At 40.6% G+C, this 20,002-nt stretch overlaps 1 protein-coding gene across 2 annotated transcripts in view; it reads right to left on the bottom strand.

Moving 5' to 3' along the window:
- STAC (SH3 and cysteine rich domain) overlaps positions 1 to 20,002 on the bottom strand; it is a 118,369-nt gene that overhangs the window by 73,291 nt on the left and 25,076 nt on the right. For both annotated transcript variants that reach the window (XM_047769987.1, XM_047769978.1), the window contains exon 2: positions 4,662 to 4,941. In XM_047769987.1, coding sequence (XP_047625943.1) covers positions 4,662 to 4,941 — 280 coding nt within the window. The remainder of the gene's footprint in view (positions 1 to 4,661; positions 4,942 to 20,002) is intronic.

Raw genomic sequence — 20,002 nt, 5'->3', positions numbered from 1 at the left:
AGTCAACAAATAACAAATTTTGGAGAGGGTGTGGAGAAAAGGGAACCCTCCTGCACTGTTGGTGGGAATGTAAAGTGGTACAACCACTATGGAAAACAGTATGGAGGTACCTCAGAAAACTAAATATGGAATTACCATATGATCCAGCAACCCCACTCCTGGGCATACATGTGCCTCTATGTTCAATGCAGCACTATTCACAATAGCCGAGGTGTGGAAACAACCTAAATGTCCAATGACAGATGAATGGATTAGGAAGATGTGGTATATACATAACACACACACACACACACACACACACACACACACACACACACACAATGGAATACTACTCCGCCATCAAAAAGAACAAAATAATGCCATCTGCATCAACAAGTATGGAATTAGAGACTCTCATGCTAAGTGAAGTCAGAAAGAGAAATACAAATGCCTTATAATGACACTTACATGTGGAATCTAAAATTTGGCACAAATGAACCTTTCTACAGAAGAGAAAGAGACTCAAAAACAGAGAACAGACTTGTGGTTGCCAAGGGTGAGAGGGGAGTGAGTGGAAGGGACTGGGAGTTTGGGGTTAATAGATGTAAATTATTACATTTAGAATGGATAAGCAATAAGATCTTACTGCATAGTACAGAGAAGTATATCCAATCTCTTGGGATAGAACATGATGGAGATAATATGAGAAAAAGAATGTATATATATGTATGACTAGGTCGCTTGCCATACAGCAGAAATTGGTGGAACATGTAAATTAACTATATTTTATTTCAAAAAATGAAAAAAAAATTTTAAAAAAAGAAAGCTCGTTTTAAAGCACTAGAGTTTTAGAGGAGTTTTGACAGTGTGTTTTTGGAAATCTTTGACCAACACAATGCCCTGTTCCTAAATGTGGCTTGCTGGAAGGAAGAACATTAATAATAGTAACTAGAAAATGAGTGTGAATAGTTGATGGTTTTCTGAGGATGAAGACAGGCCTATGTGTAATGCTGTAAGAGGGGCTGATAGTCATTCCCCATTCTGAATATCTCAACCCTTAACTGGATCTTGGTCAAGGGCAGAGGGTACCACAGAAGCCTGCCTTCCTGGTCATAGTGGAAACTACTGATATGTCCACACCCCATGGTGAAAGACACTGGTCTCTTTGGGAAGCAGCAAACATTTCAAATCTCCCTTCAAATAATATGAGACAACTAATTAAGGAAAGACCTTCAAGATGACCTGAGCCAGAGAGAAGTTAAACTACTTGCTACTTCCATTACCAGCCAAGTGCATCAGTTAAATGGTTATATTCTCCCTGAAATTTGCTTTTTAATTTTACTCCTTGTTCCCAACCATTCTCCCTAAAGCCAGAGACTGGATCTCTTGACTTTTCCAACATGGCATTTTAAAACGGTTTCACATCCAAAGTCTTTTCCATGCCAAACTCCAGCCTTGACACCCCACTCACCATTCAGATCACTTTCTTCTCAACACCTGCTTGCTTGTCCACACCCCTCATAACATAGGAAATGCAGAACCAGAGACAATCTTTAAGGTGTGTGCAAAATATTGTTGTGTAGATGAGCAACTAATTACTTTGTGTTATATGGACATTATTTTTTCAATTATTTATGCCTGTAAAGTGTCAATTTTTCCTGTTACACTAATTTGGTTTACCCTCCAAATACCTTTCTCTGCCTCAGGAAAATGGCTATTTTCGCCTTTAATAATAATGATAATGATATCAATGCAAATGGTCTCCCTTTACTGAGATATATTAGATGTCTGGTACTTTCCCTCTGCCAACTAATTAATTTATTTAAAATCGTGAGGGTGCTGTTATCTCCACATTAAAATGAGAACACAGATTCAGAGAAGATGAGTCACTGGCACAAGGTCACAGAGATGCATGGGGCTCAAATCCTGGCCATCTGATTCTACACTCATGGTCTTCCTACCATCCTCACTCCCTCATCTCATCTTATCTGGGAAGAGAAAGGGCTAATTGTGGCAATGGAATAGCCAGGAGCAAAATATGGTTAGCCTTCTCCCCACTCTGTGTACCACATGGAAAGGTGCTTCTTTGCCTGCTTTAAATGAAGATGGCCTCTCCCTATGTGACATACAAAGCCATCAGCTGGAGTCACATGACTGGCATCAGAGCCAGTGTGTAAAGGAATCAACAGAGGCCAGCTTTGTCATATTAAACCAGGTTTTCTTTTAGTGCTGTGGGGGACACTGTTGATGCTCTGTTCAGATAACGTATACCAGGTGAGCATAGGCAGAACAATGGCCTCCTAAAGATACCTATGTCTTAATGCCCAGACCACCAGTTATGTTGTGACAAGGGGAACTCAAAGGTGCAGATGGAAGTAAGGTTGCTAATTAGGTGACCCTGAGATAGGAAGGTTATCCTGGTTTATCTAGGAAGGTCCAGTGTAATAACAAGGGTTCTGGTGAAAGGGGGAGAGGGAGCAAGGAGACGGCAGAGTGAAAAAGATGTGACCTGGTATTGCCAAATTTGAAGATGAAAAAGGCCACAAGCCAAGATGTAGGCAGCCTCCAGAAGCTAGAAAAGACAAGAACACAGATTCTTGCCTCAAGCCTCCAGAAGGAATGCAGCCCTATGACATCTTGATTTTAACCCAGTGAGACTCACTGCAGACTTCTGACCTCCAGAACTAAGATAATACTTCTGTAACTGTAGATAATAAATCTGTGTTGTTTTAAGCTACCAAAACTTGTGGAATTTGTTACAGTGGCAAAAATCCACACAAACACTTCGTGGTAACTGTGCTAGCTGCTCAAGGCTCACAGCTGCCCCCTTCTCCAGGAAACTAGTTTCAACAGAACATGAACCATTTTGCTCAGGGAGTCCGAAATGACCTCTACCATAGGAGGAGGAAGGAAGCCTGCTGGTGCCAGATACAAAAGATTGGCCTCAAGGTCGGTCCAGGTGGTACAATTCATGCTCCAGACCTCCATCAAGATCCACCTGAGACCATGTCCTTCCAGTTCCTCCCCTGCTCCATCCACTTCCCTCCCTCTCCTTTGTTCTGAGAGCACCCTCTCCATAAATTACATGCACTGGAGTCCCCATCTCAGGCTCTGCTTCTACTCTGCTTCTAGGGAATCTGCCCTGAGATAACTGTCATACTCAGAAGAGATGCCAGGCCATGAGAAATGGGTACTGAAGGGGAAACGAGGGGTTGGGAAGGAGGGGTAGGTGTCAGGGTTGAGGAGCTGGAGGATGAGATGAACATGTTAGGGCCACACCGGGCCCTAGCTCCCACTAGGGAATCTGAGGCTCTCAATCTTAAAGTGCTTTTCCCTTAAGCCTTCATGCTGTAAGTGAGCAGGAGGCACAGTATGGGCCTGATACTGGGACTTTGTACCTCTGCATCACCTCTCACTGGATACAGGCAGCCCCTGGGGAGGGGACATAATCTTTACCAAAGCAGCTCTTCCCATACCCCATCCCCTTCCCTCCCTCTCCCTTGTCCTGAGAGCATGCTCTCCACAAATCACATGGGAAGGGCTGTCTCACACACCTGTTTCCCTCTCTATTCTTCCAGGCTCTCTTGGATTTGCCTGGCTCCATATCTGCAGGATCAGCACTGTCTCCAGAAGATGGTTCCCAGCTAGGTTAGGCTTGCATCTTCTGATTTCCAACCTCATTTCCTCTCTTAATTCCAGCCTTCTGCCTTTCGACTTCTCCCAAGGTAGGTACATCCTAAACTCCCTCCAAGAGCAAATATGGGCTCACCTCCTTCTTCTTCTCTCTTGTTGTGTGGTGACTTGTTAATCACCAGGATATGCTGATATTCTGGAAACAACTGGTTTCAATCCACTCTGAGTCCCACCCAAAGTCCCTTTATGATTTCCTCCACCTGTTTGGTCACTGGGTTTCTGACACAGAACAGGCAGAAGAATGTCAACTGCAGAATTCCTGTGCATGTGACTCTATGTTTTCCTTTTAGCTGGGACATTTTGTAGGTCAGTTTCTTTACCTGGGCACAACCCCTAAGAGGCTCAGGCTATCACCATTTCTGAGGTACTAGGAGTTCTTTCCAGGTCCAGAGTTGTAATCACCATTTCAACTCAATGCCCTATCCTCCCTGAGGTCCCCTACTTTCCACACCTGCCTGTGGGTCATTCACCTGTGACTCACCAAGCAATAGACCCTCTTCCCAGGTGACTCCAGATGGACAGGGCCGCGCAGACTGGAATGGATGCTGAGTGATGCACCCAGACCCCTTGCCTATCTGAGGCATTTAATCTCCAATTGTCCAGCATCATGGCTGCCCCCCACCAACCCCTCTCTGCTAACTGCCCTTGGCTAAAAAGAGCTGCTTTGTTCAAGCCTCCTCAGGGGCTGCCCATATCTGGTGAGAGGTGATGCAGGGGTACAAAGCAAGATGAATATGCAGGGCTTGAGAGCTCCCTGGGGATAAGCTGAAGGCTTTGTTCCAGCTGTACCACAATCCAACTCCTCCCCTGCCTAGACCCACTTCCTTTTCCTTTTGACATATATTATTCCCTTAAATGGTCCCAAACATACTCCTGCATGCCAGACAGGCTCAGAATCTGTCCACGGAGACCTGGATCTAGGTATACCCCCCTCTCCTGGCATTCCAGGGATTTGAGGGTCTTGAGAAGGGTTCCAGGGGAGACCTTACCCACAATCATGTGGTTGCAGACATCACAGAAAGTAGGCTTCTTGAAGATGTGCTCCTGAAAGGTGTGGGCCTTGCCGCCGCCGCCTGGGTACAGGCTGGCCCTGGTGGGTGTGGACGTCAGGCTCCCAGGGGCAGGGAGCGGGCTGGAGCCGGGGCTGACCTCCGCCAGCATATCTGCCTGCAGCTTCACGTCGCTGTTGTTTCGCTGGAAGAAGTTGTCAGCACTTTTGCTCCGTAAACTCTTGGTCTTGAAAGAAAGTGACCGTTTTAGTTTCTGGAGCTGCAACGCAATGACAGAACAGACATGATCAATCTTGTACACGCTTGCTGTAAAGGGTTCAGCCTGCTCCACATACCGTACTGCTCTGTTCCTATGGACACCTTCAGCCTCTGGCGAGCCTCCCAGGTGTCTCTGTAGGGGTGGGGTGATGTCAGCAGCCCTCACTCCACCCCCCTGCTCCTCCTCCTTGCCTCACTGAACTCCCACCTATGCGCTGTCAAAATAACCTGTGGCACTGGGCTTTTGACATGATTTGCCTTTTGAATTGGAATCACTGGAAATATGAAGTGTAGGGACTCCTAGGCTTAAATGCTGGGTCCATCATGCTGGGGCCTGTGTTGGCCTTTCTCTATTGTGGTCCCTTGGCAGCCATCTGTCTATTCACATAGCAAAGCAGAGGATGCCTCTGTCTGACTGGAATCAGTCTAGCTTTAGTGTCTACACAACACAAAACAGAACGTCATAAGCCTGCTTGGGTCTGAGGTGCATGCGTGCATGTGTGCGTGTGCGTGTGTGTATTTGAGAAGGATATGGTGTGGAATCATCTGGTTGACTTTCTCTGCTCCTTCCTCTACTCTGCCTCTTGGTTTTGGCCATGGCCATTTCTCCTTTGCCTTTGAGATTTATGAAGTAGTACCACAGGGGGATGCAGGAGTCCTAAGTTGGTTTAGTCCAGTATGCACCTCCAATCTAGTCTTCACATTGGAGCTGAAAGGACCTTCTGGAAATACGCATGTGAGCATGTGAGCCTGTTGTGGAAAATCCTTCATGAAGTTTCCTTTGTTCTTAAATTTAAAGTAAAACTCCTTGCCATGGGCTCCGGAGACTAGCAGATTCTGGATCTTCATGATATCTCATACCACTGTTCACCTTGCTGTGTCCATCCCAGCCACCATGGCCTTTTTAAGGTCTCGGTATTTACTATGCTTTATCACCAACCCTTAATACAGAGTTTCCCCTCTGCCTGTATGAAAGAAATGAACCACTGAGTAGCCACATTACCTATAATATATCACTTCAGCACACCTCCTCTTTTTTGGCCATGCCTGCAGCATGCACAAATTTCCCAGGTCTGGGATCAAACCTAAGCCACAGCAGTGACAACACAAATCCTTAAGTGACAGGCCACCAGGGAACTCTAGTCACTTTACTTTTAAGACAATTTTCCTTTTGTAATTGAATATCCATGCCTGTTGCCTGGAATTAATCTCTAAGCTCCAAAGCTGTAGACAAAAATGGGCTCATTGCACTATGCCAATAACAGTCTCCATCAAGTGTGGAGAGACAACTCTGCTGGACATACAAGATACCTTGACCTGGGCTTGCCAAGTCTAGCCCCTCTGAGGGTAGAGCCTTGGAGCACTCTAATATTCAGAGATTGAAAAGATTAAGGAGGGCAAGTAAAGAAATCTGAGGAGGGGCTAGTGAGGAAAGAGAAGTATGAAAGAGGGATATTTTAGGAGCTAAGGGACAAAAATAATTCAAGGAAGGGAGAATAACCAGCAGCATCAAATGAAACTTTTAGGACAAGTACTATGAGGTGAAGCGGCTGGTCATTGCATTTAGTAAAGGGAATGTCTTTGTGGGACTTTAACAGCAGCCTTAACCAGACCTTAGGCAGAATCAGTCCAGTGGTGGGTATGAAAACCTAATTGACAAGATTTCAAGAAAGAATGACTGGGGGAGGGGATAAATTAGGAGTTTGGGATTAGCAGATACACAATACTATATATAAAAGATATACACCACTGAGATGCAGTCCCTGGAGGAAGGCCTGACTTTAGATTGCAAGGAGGTCACTTATCTCGAAGGAGAGAGACGCAGATAGATGTAGAACTGGTGCTGTTTAGATGTGGACCTTCTTTCTTGATTGCTTCTATTTTCTCAATGAAAACAGAAATAAGTCTAGCTCCTGAATGAGTGGAAAGGGGAGGTAGAGGTCAGATATGTTGGAAGTTGGAAAACAGAAAATGCGGAACATCTATTTCAGAGGGCAGAGAATGAATGGGTGAGAACAATGCACAGAAGGATGAGGAGGTGGCATAGAGGGTCCATTTCAGGATACTCTCCCATTTTACAGATGAAACAAGTGAAATCCAAAGTCAGATGGCTAGTACACTACCAAAAGAAGAGCCACATACAGATTTTTCTGAATCCAGTGTTGCCTAGTCCAAACAGACTTCCATGACATGGTTTCCCACCCTTCCTCTCCTCTGAATAAAATTCCTGTGCCTGGTGTGCTTTCTTTTTCCTGGTCTCAGCTGGAATTTTAGTAATAATCCATGCAGTTACCATGCTGAACAACACTTCTATGGTAATTAATTGGGGAAAGTAGAAATCAGGCATCAACAGAGCAATGGAACACGGAGAATGACAGTCCAGAGATGACTGTAGTGGCATGCATATTCACTTCCCAGTCTGTTCTGCAGAGGCACATAAAGTTAATTAACCAGCACAAGCTTGATCATTTCAGTGAGGGTCTAAAGTCTTCACTATGTGGGAAAGGGTTGGTTCCAGAACCAATGAGTCTCTGCCCACCTGAGCATAAGTCAGGAGGCTTAGTCTCCATGTCAGTTCAGTTTCCTGCTTGTTGAATTTAACCATAAAGTCGCCCCTACAGACATTTCCTTCACTATTTAAGACCACACCAATAATGCAGTGGTTTTGCTTCTGAACTGAAATGAGGTTATCAGAGAGCTTTTGACAAGTAAATGTTTTGTTCCTTCCTTCCTTCAGCCATGCCTGCAGCGTGCAGAAGTTCTGGGGCCAGGGATCAAATCTTTGCCACAGCTGCAACCCCAGCCATTGTAGGGACAATACCGGATCCTTAACCTGCTGCATCATGAGGGAACCTCTGTAAATGTTTCATCCTTGATGCCCATATGTGATCTCCATTTTTGATCTTAACATCAACATTTTTTTTTCACACCTGAACTTTTAAATAAGGGATATATTTTCAGTTCAAATGCTCATTCCTTTCTATTTTCCTTTTCCTGAAAAGGGTATTAATTCTATGGACAACATCTAAGAACTGAGGAAACACATTATTTGTCATGCTGTGATATAACAGCCCCCATGACTTGCCTCTGAAACCCAGCTCCCTTCACCCTCCATCAGTTATGCACTTCGTCTATTCCAAGTTCCTCTGATGCTATGGTGGTTTGTCACAGCTCTTCCCACACTCACCCCTAACTGTTTACCTGTGGCTCTACTGGCAGTGAGTATTCGGGTCTTGAGAAATGTAATGCCTATGACGACTGACTTTCTCACCAACATTTTTACCCATCCACAGCCTGATTTCTTTGAAGATAAGCACAATATATTCCAGGTCCTGATTTGCTTTAGTTTGGATGGCAACGTCAAAGTCAGAAATAGTCTTTTTACATCTACAGCTCTGTAAAAACCAGCTGCAAAAACTAGTTGTTCGTAAAAATATTAGTAAAGCAACAGTTATTGAATACAATCAATTAAAAGCTCTGACACCAATGAGCTCTGTGGCTTAGGCAGGTCCCTCAAGCTCCTCAGCTTGGGTTCTGTCAGTAAATGGAGAAGATGAGCCCAATGGCTGCTAAGTTCCCTTCCAGCTCTGATAATTCAGCACAGTGAGGGAATACAAAAGACTCTGAACACTCTGTGTATAGGAAGTCTAAAATCTAATTCTGGAGACAGGTAGCAATGCTGAAAACTATTCAAGGGTGACAGAAGACCCTATATTTATATGATCAAGTGATAAGTAGGTGTTTTGATCACTACCTACTCTAATATGTCAGAAAAGGGAGATATTAAGGAGGGGTGGATTAGTCAGCAACATTCAAACTTTGAAGAATGAATCAACTTTGAAACACATAATTTAATGGTTTAGGAGCTTTGATAACTCCCTCATATCTAAGTCATAGATTATAAGAGTCCCAGAAGCAGAAGAGAGAAAGGTCCATAAATGTAGTTAACGAAATCATGGCTGAAAATGTTCTTAACCTGAAAAAGGAAATAGAAATCTAAGCCCAAGAGGCACAGAAAGTCCCAAACAAGATGAACCCAAAGAGATCAACACCAAGCCATATCATAATTAAAATGTCAAAAGTTAAAAATAAAGAGAGATGCCAGCAATGTTAGGTTTATAGTAACCTAGTAAACGGTTTCTGGTTTAACAGCTTGCAGCTTTGAAGGCAGCTCAGCAAGTAGAATTCCAGCTCTGATGCTTCCTCTGGTTTTAACAATCTATTTAGTAAAAGGTAAGGTAAGGGCTAAGGGCAGTTTCCTTTGTCAAATGAACAGATTCTCTTCTTTCAGATGACTAAGAAAAAAACTCAGAGTTAGATTATACCAATGAGGGAAAAAACACTCCTGATTTTAAATATTAGCTATCAGGTGTTAGAACATTACTCTGAACTTTTCAGTTCCACAAAGCTCTGGATTGTTTATCTATGAAAGAGCAACCCAGGGAAAATTGTGTGACCTATTTTTTTGTTTCAACTATTTATTTAAAAATAATTTTAGTAATACAAAAATTGCAAAATAGTAGAGTCCCTATATACCTTTCGCCCACTTTTCCCTAATGTTCACATTTGACATAAGTACAGTAAATTGACTGTAACCAGGAAACTTAACACTGACATAAAACTTTTAGCTGAGCTACAGACCTTATAGATATTTCCAGCTGTCCCATAATGCCTTCTTTTCTGGTCCAGGATCCAATCCAAGATTCCACATTGCATTAAGTTACATTTCCTATTCTCTTCAGTCTGTATCAAGTCCTCAGTCTTTCTTGTCTTTCATAACCTTGACCTTTTTGAAAGGTACTAAGCAGTATTTTTGTAGAATATGCTTCAATTTGAACGTGTCTGGTGTTTTTCCATTATTACATTGAGGTTATATTCTTTTGGTAAGAACAGGACAAAAGTGATGCATTCTTCTCAGTGCAGCATATTAGGAGGATACTGATGTCAGTAAGTTTCATTACTCATGACATTAACCCTGGTCACTGGGTTAAAATGGTATTTGCCACACTGCTCTAGTGCAAAGTTACTATTTTACTCTTGGTAATGAATGAGTTCCCCGTAGGGGAACTACTTTGAGATGTTACAAATATCCTGTTTCTCATTACACATTTATCCTCTAATTTACTTTTGCCTAAAAAATTATTACCTAGTGTTTGCCTAATGGTGATATTCTATTTTTATTTTATTCTAACATTAATTAGTATTCTACTGTATAGACTTCTCCTCTTCATTATTTATTCAATCAAGTATTTATTTCTATTAGCATGGACTTATGGATATTTGCTTTATTCTATGTGTTACACTTTACTATTACCATTATTTTGTTGCTCAAACTGTCCCAGGTTTGGTCACTGGAAGCTCCTTTAGGTTTGCATCTGTGTCATTTTCAACATTCCCTGATTATCTTTAGATAGTACCTTCCTTTCTAACACCTCAGGGTTTTCCAGGCTTATATTATATTTCCCCTGTTCCAGTCTTGGAGCCAGCATTTCTCCAAAGAGCCCTGGTTAGTTTCACTGAGGAATGTTACTTATAAAATGCTATTTGGTTACTAAATGTGCTCATTGCTACTGGGGTGTCACTAACTTGAGCTGTCTCAGTGACAGAACTAGGAAACATATTAGTGAGTTCTTACAAGCCCATATATACATATCTATATTTTTATATCAATGTATCTAACATGATACATTTTACATGATACATTAACAACCATGAGTTTATACTGATGTACTTCCTTATTTATTAAAATACACTTGAAGCTTGACTGCTCCCTGGTTGATACATGCATGACTGAACCCTAAAGAAATTGGTTGGGAGGAAATATGTAGGATGAAGTAGAGAAATTGGAAAAAATCTGAGATATGGAGAAGCTACTTGAAAAGACTCATGCAGCCATTTAGTAAACACATTTTAAATTAAGGAAGTGGGAAGGTATTTTCACTTCAGCAAATATTTATTAATTACCTGCTGTTTGTCATCCACTCCTCTGGGACAAGGGCAGGAGATGGCATCTTCTTTGTCCTTAAGTTTTCATCTCACTTGGGGAGATACATGGACAAATCCATGATACTCATTTTATAGCACTAAACTCAGTCTTGTGGGGGGGGAAAATAAGAAAGTATGGGAGATTTAACTCATTTTTTAATTGTGGTCTAACAATCCATCAAATGGAGGTACTAGATTATTTCTCTTCTGATGGACAGTTGATCGTTTCCAGTATTTTCTTAAAGCAGAGATCTACATTTGTTCACCAAAACCCATTTTCTTTTCTTTCTGTGTATATGGTTAGATTACATTTCTCAAAGCTTTTGACAGATAAAGAAAGAAATAGGATTGCATTCTTGCTAATAGAAGAACTAGACCTTTAGCTGGTGTGTGTGCCTACTCCATCCTCTCTTCCCGTTTCACACCAGCTGCAATGTGGATGTGGTGTTGAGCCTGCTTCAATCATGGAGGTTGCAATACTGCCCTAGAGGAGGGGAGAGCAATTTCTTTGAAAATGGGTTCTTGAATGATTCCACGGAGTTGAGCTGCCCTGCTAATCTAAACAGTTTACCCTGAAACCTATGTGAGGGAAATATAAATGTCCATATTTTTTGAGACACTGAATATTTGTTGGGTTTCTTTGTAGAAAGAGTCTATCCTTATTTTCACTAGCATATTTTCTATTACAAACAATACTGGAAGGAACATTTTGTATGTATATCTTTTTAATACACATGCAAAGATAGTTGATAGTTAAGAGCTGTAGTGATGGAAGTCCATTTGCTTGTCCATATCTGTATTTTTAAATTCACAGGCAATTAGTTGGTATTTTTCTCTATACCTTGGTCAATACTTGCTTTAATTAATTTTCAAAATATTTGCCAATTTCACAGGTAAAAATGGTTACAAACTTTGAAGCTTTCAATTTCCTAATTATCAGTAGGGAAACATTTAATTTTTATATGTTTATGAGCTATTTTATGTGGCTTATATGGGCAGAACCTACCTGCTCAAAATTTAATTATTTTCCTAGGAGGTTATAGATCTTTTTATTGTTATGTAAATGTTTTGCAGATTTATAAAAACTCTGTCTGCCATTTGTGTGGCATATGTTTTTCTCAGTTTTTCATTCATCTTTAACTTAAATTTCTCAACATGTTTACAGATGATGAATTTAAAATTTTATGGAGTCAAACCGATCAACCATGCTGCCGATGATAATGGCCAACATTTATTAAAGACTTACTATTTGTGGAGTTCCCTTGTGGTATGGTGGGTTAAGAATCTGGTCACTGCACCAGCTTAGGTCACTGCTGTGTCTTTGGTTCAATCCCTGGCCTGGGAACTTCTGCCCATGTTGCAGGTGAGACCAAAACAGGTAAGCAAGCAAACAAACCAAAAACACCCCCAAACCAACCAACCAAACAAACAAAAAAAGAGTTACCATTTGCTTATTCTATATGATTCCCGAGGCTGCTGTATCAGTCAACTAATGATATGTATTTACACTGACCTCCCATCCAGCTTAAGATATAACACAACGACTCTAAAAGCAACTACATGAATACTAAAGTGATCATAGGCAACTTTACTATATTTAGGCAGAAATCCCAGATCTTGAAAAACTGTTTTCATTTAGAAAAGACACAATGGGAGTTCTCGTTGTGGCTCAGAAGAAACAAATCTGACTAGTATCCATGAGGACACAAGTTCGATCCCTGGCCTTGCTCAGTGGGTTAAGGATCCAGTGTTGCTATGAGCTGCGGTGTAGGTCACAGATGCAGCTTGGATCTGGTGTTGCTGTGGCTGTGGCGTAGGCCGGTGGCTACAGCTCCAATTCAATTCCTAGCCTGGGAACCTCCATATTCCATGGGTGCACACCTAAAAAGACAGAAAAGATAAGACAAGACACAATGTAAAACACAAACCAGTAATATGGTGCCTGTGAAAATCTCTAAAACATAAAATGAGTAAATATTATAACATGCAACATGCAGGTGGTAAAGGAAGACCATAGTTATGAAAATGCTTACTATTGGAATAAATAGTAAACTTTATATGTACTCTACTTTGTGCTTACGATGTATCTGGAAAACTATAATCTCTGCAAAATAAGATATGAAAGCTAAGATCAAACTCAATTATAAAGAAGAGATCTTGCTAGAGCTAAGAAAAGAATTTATAGTAACTAATAATACTGGAGTAAAATTTAAAACAGGAAAGGTAAAAGCAACAAGGACTAGCTCTGCAGAAGGGTGATCCTGCAGTGTGGGGGTATGTTTGAGAAGCTCTTACAAAACACAAAACTTATTGTAAAGATACAAGTTAAACAAAATCATTCAAGAAGATAATATTAGAGAAGATATGAAGAAATAATTGGATCCTGAAGATGTTAGAATGACTAGAGCAGAAGCATTATTCTGAGGTACAGGAGAGTTCCTAGGCTAAGTGAGGGACGAAGGCTTACATTTTCTTCATGAGGGAGCCAGCAAGTGTCAAGTCACTGGACTGAAAAGAGACATCTCTTTTTTCCTGCCAGCAGGTTTAAGTGTCTTGTCAGACTGTCAAGGTGTCAAAAGAAAAGGAGGGCATCCAAACACACAGGTAGGAAAGCAGGTCATCCATGAAGAAAGAAACCTTAAACTCACTTCAAGTTTCTTTTCTCCAGTGTGCGACAATGTAAGACAAAGTTATGAGTCAAGTATCCTCAACGCAAACCAATTACAGGAGCAGAGAAAACAAAAGCATTGGAAAATATGGAAAACATGAGGCAGAGAAGGACTTGTGTTTGAAACAATTTAAATATGGTTAAGTCAAAATGACTGGTACAAACAGTTCACAAAGACAATTCACCTGTTATTAATTAATACATAATGAAACAGGTGACACATTATTTAGAACAGATGACACATAATTTAGCTTTAATAGTAAGAAAAATACCACAAGTTGTAGTAACAAAACACAAGTAGTGAAGGGTTGGGGGATGGAGGAGAAAGCCAGGGTTGTGTTATGTATTGTGTTATGTATTCATTAATACATAATGAAACAGGTGACACATTATTTAGAACAGATGACACATAATTTAGCTTTAATAGTAAGAAAAATACCACAAGTTGTAGTAACAAAACACAAGTAGTGAAGGGTTGGGGGATGGAGGAGAAAGCCAGGGTTGTGTTAACTTCCTTATTTTAGGGGAAGAATTAACAAGGACAACAACTATGGTATTAGTTACAGGTGATACTTGAGTCCTTACAATGTGTCACATACTGTTTCCAGAATTTTACATGTATCATAATCCTGTAATCCACCCCATCAGGCAGTTACTGCGTTGCAGACACTTTACATACACTCCTCCATTAAACTCACCCTGCAACTCTGTGAAGGACTATTGTTCCAATTTGCAGATGATGCTACAGAGGGTCAGGGTGGTAGAGGACATGCTGTAAGAAAGCGGTAAACCCAAGAATAAGTTCTGCTTACTCTGACCAAGCCAGGCATTTGCAGCCAGTCCAATCTGACTATGTTCTCCATCCTCACTTGGAATTTCAGCCACAAGTGACCAAGCAAGATACACTTTCCTGCCTCTCGGCCTTTGTTCATGCTGTTCCTTGGCTGGGGAACACTCTCTTATCCTTCAAGAAAGCCATCTGCTAGGTCAGGATCGTCACAATTGGAGTTCATTTTATGTATTTGTTTATTTAATTCTCTCTTGTCTCTGTCCTTGATAAAATCTGAACTCTATGAGTGCTGGCAGGTTCTGTCTTGTTCACTGAAGAGATCTTGACAATTAGTGTTAAAATGCCTGGTACATAGGAAGCGCTCAACAGATCGATTAATATGCCTCCATCACTGAAATCAGAACTAATTGCTCCTTGGGGCTACCATAACATAATGCTTGCATTTCAAGTAGAGGTCTTATTTCAATTTATATTACATTCACTCTCTGTGTATCTCCCTACCCTATATTTGTAAATTCCTTGTAGATCGGATTAGGTCTCAAACAACTTTATATCTCCCTTAAACCAGTTCTCAACTTTTTCTTTTTTGTAGGACACTGCTTTTTTTTTTTTTTTTCCACTTCCCCTCATCCCACTGCCCCATGGCAGACTCTGTTAGCTATATACACAGCTTCTAGTCCCTATTTCTCTTTTTTGTACAAAACCTCCATTTTTCTTGGGACGGCAATGTACCCAGCTTTACATATAGTGAGAAGTGGGCTATAACATAGTTCTGGCCAAGGCAATGTGTACCTCCAATGTAGATTTCTCCGGAGAGTTTTGCTTTCCTGACAAAAGAGGGAAGATTTGGCAAGGCCTACCTTTCTCTTTTCTTCTTGTCCTGAACACAGACATGATTGTCTAGAGCTACAGCAGCCCTCTCACTATCTTACAACAATGAACAAGAGGACATAAGCCAACAGGCCAAGGTGGCAGATAAGAGAGAAGGAAGATCACATGCTTTGCTGAGTAGTTGAGCAAAGGCCAGACTTAGCTTCAGATTTATCTCCAGACTTCTTACTATTTGAGAAAAATAAACTCATACTTGTTTCAATTGCTGTAAGGTTTTTTTTTTTTTTTGGTCACTTAAGACAAAATTATCTTTAACTTGTCCAGCTGAGATCCTTAACTGGTACAGCACTTACATGATACACTCCCATGGATATACACAGAGTTTTGACAAACCTAAATTATTACTGCAGGAAAGTAAACACCACAAAAGTTTGAACTACAAGGAGACTAAGACTCAGAAATGTTAAACGCCCATGGTTATGCTGATGGTAAATAGTGGAGTCAAGAATCAAATGCAGGTCTCTCAAGACTGCAAAATCCATGCTTGTGCCCAGCCTGTGTCACTTCATTACAACGTGGATATGTGCAACCTGCAGAGCCACACTCCTTGGCCTAATGAAGATATGGGGACCTCTGAGCACTGCCTGTCAAAGACCTGACCCTGGAAGAACACTCTGTCCTGGGCTTAGCTGCCACGATCTAAATTCCTATGATGGGACTGTAACTTTTTTGAGCAAAATGCTGCCTGCCTGGCCTGGATACTTAAGGGCCACTTTAGAATATCCCCTACCAGTAGGTTCTGATCCTGGTCATCTTCCCAATCTGAGCTGGGAATATGTTCTGTGTGTTGAGCAAGGACAAGGAGCTTGAGTACCAATAATCGGGACAGACAGAAAGAGAGAGAAGGAGGCAAAGGATAAAGATAAGGTCACACATGCAGAGGCAGGCCCTTCAGGACCTGAGAGGCCTTGGGGAGGACTTTGGATTTATTCTTAGTGTAATGGAAAGTCACTGTCTGACTCTGAGTAATCTGTATCTGTAAAGGATTGCACTGGTTTATCTGTGGAGAAAGGACTAACATTTTCATAGACAGGATGGCTTAAGTGAGGGCCATGGCAGTGGAAATGGTAAGAAGTGGTGTGTTCTGGGCATGTTCTGAAGTAGAGCCAAAGAGTTTCTTGGTGAGTTGGGTGCGGGGTGTGAGGAAAAGAGAGTAGTCAAAGATGAGTCTGAGGTTTGGTCTCGAGCAGTTGCCTTTGGAGAAACAGCCATTTACTGAGATGATGGACAGCAGAAAGAAGCATGTCTGATGGGGGGAATGGCAATTGGGCAACTGGGTTTTTTTTTTTTTTTTATTTTGTTTTGTTTTCAAGATTCCACATATAAATGAGAACATATGGTATTGGTATTTTTAATTGAAGTATAGCTGATTTACAATATTATGTTAGTTTCAGGTATAAAGCAAAGAGATTTGGTTTGACAGGCTAATTTTGAGATGACTACTAGAGATCTGTGTAAAGATGTGGTGTAGGCTGAGCCTCCTTGTCTGCCCAACTTGCATATCTCGCAAGTGTCTTATCCTAATAAATCTATTTCTTGCCTATCAAAAAAAGATGTGATATAAAGAGAGTTCAAATCCCCTAAATTTCCAGTCTCAAAAGTCACATGATTTTTACCAGCTAGAGGCCAGATGGCAAGAATGAACCGTATGAGCTATGTTTGAAGAGGAAGACAAAGATCAATCAGGAATTACAAACACCCTGAGATTTTAGCTTTTCAATCTCAATCTGCTGCTGAACCTATCATTATGTTACCAAGAAGATGGATGCATTTGTGAGAAATGTACTTACTGATTCTATTTTAATGCAGATAATAGGGAAAACTAATCTTTAAGACTGTCTCCAAAACAAACACAAAATATAAAAATGTACATATAAACATGGTTTTTACACAGGATGGTAATGTAATCAAGTGGCAAAGGACTCTAGGGAACTGATTGCCCAAAATGGTCAAGCTGTCTGTATCTGAATCCTAGTTTTAATTCCTAACAGCTCAATTAACCTTTTCATGAATGGAAAATACAGGGTGTAGAGATAATTCAAAGAAACAATCCCCATAAAGCTCTTAGCACAAAGTCTGGGATATAAAATCAAACTAATAAATATTAGCTATTATTACTTACTTTCACAGAAGCATGTAACACAGACGTAGAGAACCCACTGAAAACCTATCTTCACACCTGTGCACTGATAAATACATGCTAGTCAATTCACAGCACATGCATGCATATATACATACAGAAAATGTCTTAAGTTTTCTCATTTCCTCACTGCCTGTCTTGTTGGCCTTTGATATGAAAACATTCTTTTTTTGTGATTTTCAAGAATGTAAGGATCTTTTTTCTTGCAAGAGCTGACTGTTACTCCTGATGCCTGCAATGGTTCCAGGCTGGCTTTCCTCTTGAACGAATGATAAATACTCTCAGCAAATCACTTTCCCTAAAAATAGACCACCCCAGATGATGTTTAGCTTCAATTCTCATTTTCATACACCTTGAAAGATGGAAAAGAAAAAATCCAACCTGTTTGAGAGACTTACTGCTGCTAATCTATCCCAAGCAATGTGACTCCACAAAAATGAAGAAAAATCTCGACTTTTACAAAATGCCCTAGTTTTGCCTCATCTGTTTATTGGATTTATATAAACTATAAATGGAAGGTGGATGGATTTCTCCATATTCTGTCTGTTGAATGTTCATTCGGTTTGGCTTTATGGAGACATTTTCCTTGAGTATTTCACCTTGATAACTTAATGCAGTGACTTGCCTTCTCTACTTCTTTCTCAGGATGCTTGTAAATGGACTGAGTGGATACAAGATAACTTTCAAGTTGTAGTCACTGTGTAGAAGCAGATGAATTGCTCTATACATTATAAGCCAACTAAACTTTTGATGGATGTGATTCCCCAAAAGTACATTTGGCCTTCTGGGTCAAGGACCATGGAGTTTATGTCATCCATAGTGCAGCAATGCATGTTTATGAAAAAAAAAATTTTAAAGAACATTTAGAGTGTTTAGAGTGCATTTTATATCAGAAAAAAAATCAATACTCTTGGCCTAACGCTAATAGAGTATGAGCATGAATTCTACCACCTCCTCATGGCCTTAGTATGCATAAATCAACTAAATTCTGATTTGGACCACTGTGATCTCTTGATTTGGATTGGAAAGGGGCATTCAATCAAGATCTCAATACCAAATTATTAACATCTCCTCTTGGCACACTTACTCTGGATTTTCAAACAGGGAGCACTGAGTCTGGAAATATGTCAAATCTGTAATTATGTCCTTCTAGACACCATTCAATAAAATCAAAAGCAATGGATTTTGTAAATTTCATGTTGGTAACTGTAGCATCATTCCTTGGACAAAGGTAGCTCATCTTTAAGTTAGTGATATTATTATTACTATTATTATTATTTTCTTCTTCATCATCATTAATATATCCAACTATAGTATGTGAACTAAGGAAACCATAATATTTCACACGGACTCACTCTGCTCTGGGCTGGGTGCCATAATTTAAGATTGATACCCTCCCCTGACCACATACAATCATTTAGGTACCTACACCTGCAAGCATCAGGAAACCCAGATTCAATATGGCTTAACATAAAGATACTGCTTCACATAGCAAGAGGCAGTAATGCAGGAGACACTAGAGATAGCTAATTCAGCAGCAGAAAGACATCACAGTGGATTCAGGTTCTCCTTATGACTTTGCTTTCTTCTTTCTTCCTTTCTTTTCCTCTTTCTTTCTTTCTTTCTTTCTTTTTCTTTCTTTCTTTCTTTCTTTCTTTTCTTTCCTTCTTCCTTCCTTTCTTTCCTTTTTTCTTTTTTCCTTTTCCTTTTTTCTTTTCTTTCTTTCTTTCTTTCTCTTCTTTCTTTTTTTTCTTTCTTTCTTTCTTTCTTCTTTCTTTCTTTCTTTATTTTCTTTCTTTCTTTCTTTCTTCCTTTCTTTCTTTCTTCCTTCCTTCCTTCCTTTCTCTCTTCTCTTTCCTTCCTTCCTTCCTTCTTTCCTTCTTCTTTTTTCTTTCTTTCTTTCTTTCTTTCTTTCTTTCTTTTTCTTTCTTTCTTTTTCTCCTTGTTCTTTTTTTTTTTTTTGGCTTTTTACGGACAAACCTATGGCATATGGAAGTTCTCAGGCTAGAGGTCTAATCAGAGCTGAAGCTGCCAGCCTATACCACAGTCACAGCAACAAGGATCTGAGCCATGTCTGTGACCTACACCACAGCTTACCACAATGCAGGATCCCTTAAGCCACTGAGTGAGGCCAGGGATTGAACTCATGGATATTAGTTGGGTTTGTTACACTGTCACAATGGGAACTCCTACTTTGCCTTCTTTATCCCAGCCTTAATGCTGGTTTCCCTCATGATCAAAAAATGATGGCCTATTTGCAAATATCCAACAGCAGAAGAGTGATGGCATCTCCCCTTATGTCTATTCTTATCAGTCTCCCTGGAAAACCTTTCTCTTAAGCTCACTATCAGACTTCCCTTCTCTTATTAGTCAGAACTGTAACCACCTGTACTTCCCAAACCATTGTCCTTCACTGGGATGGAAAATGATTGGCTTAGGCCAATGAGGATTTATCTCTTTGGTGCATGAGCTGAGAACAGTATTTCCTGAGGGACATGGCCTTAGAGAGATGGGTGGACACTATGGCAATATTGGCATTTTATTAGGAAGGATAAAGGAGTAAATGGCTCTAGGGCAGGCAGCCAATA

Source organism: Phacochoerus africanus, chromosome 1 (assembly GCF_016906955.1).
Source record: "Phacochoerus africanus isolate WHEZ1 chromosome 1, ROS_Pafr_v1, whole genome shotgun sequence".
NCBI classification, from domain to species: domain Eukaryota; kingdom Metazoa; phylum Chordata; class Mammalia; order Artiodactyla; family Suidae; genus Phacochoerus; species Phacochoerus africanus.
The sequence above is the reverse complement of the archived record's forward strand: the minus strand, read 5'-3'. Positions and strand labels throughout refer to the sequence as shown.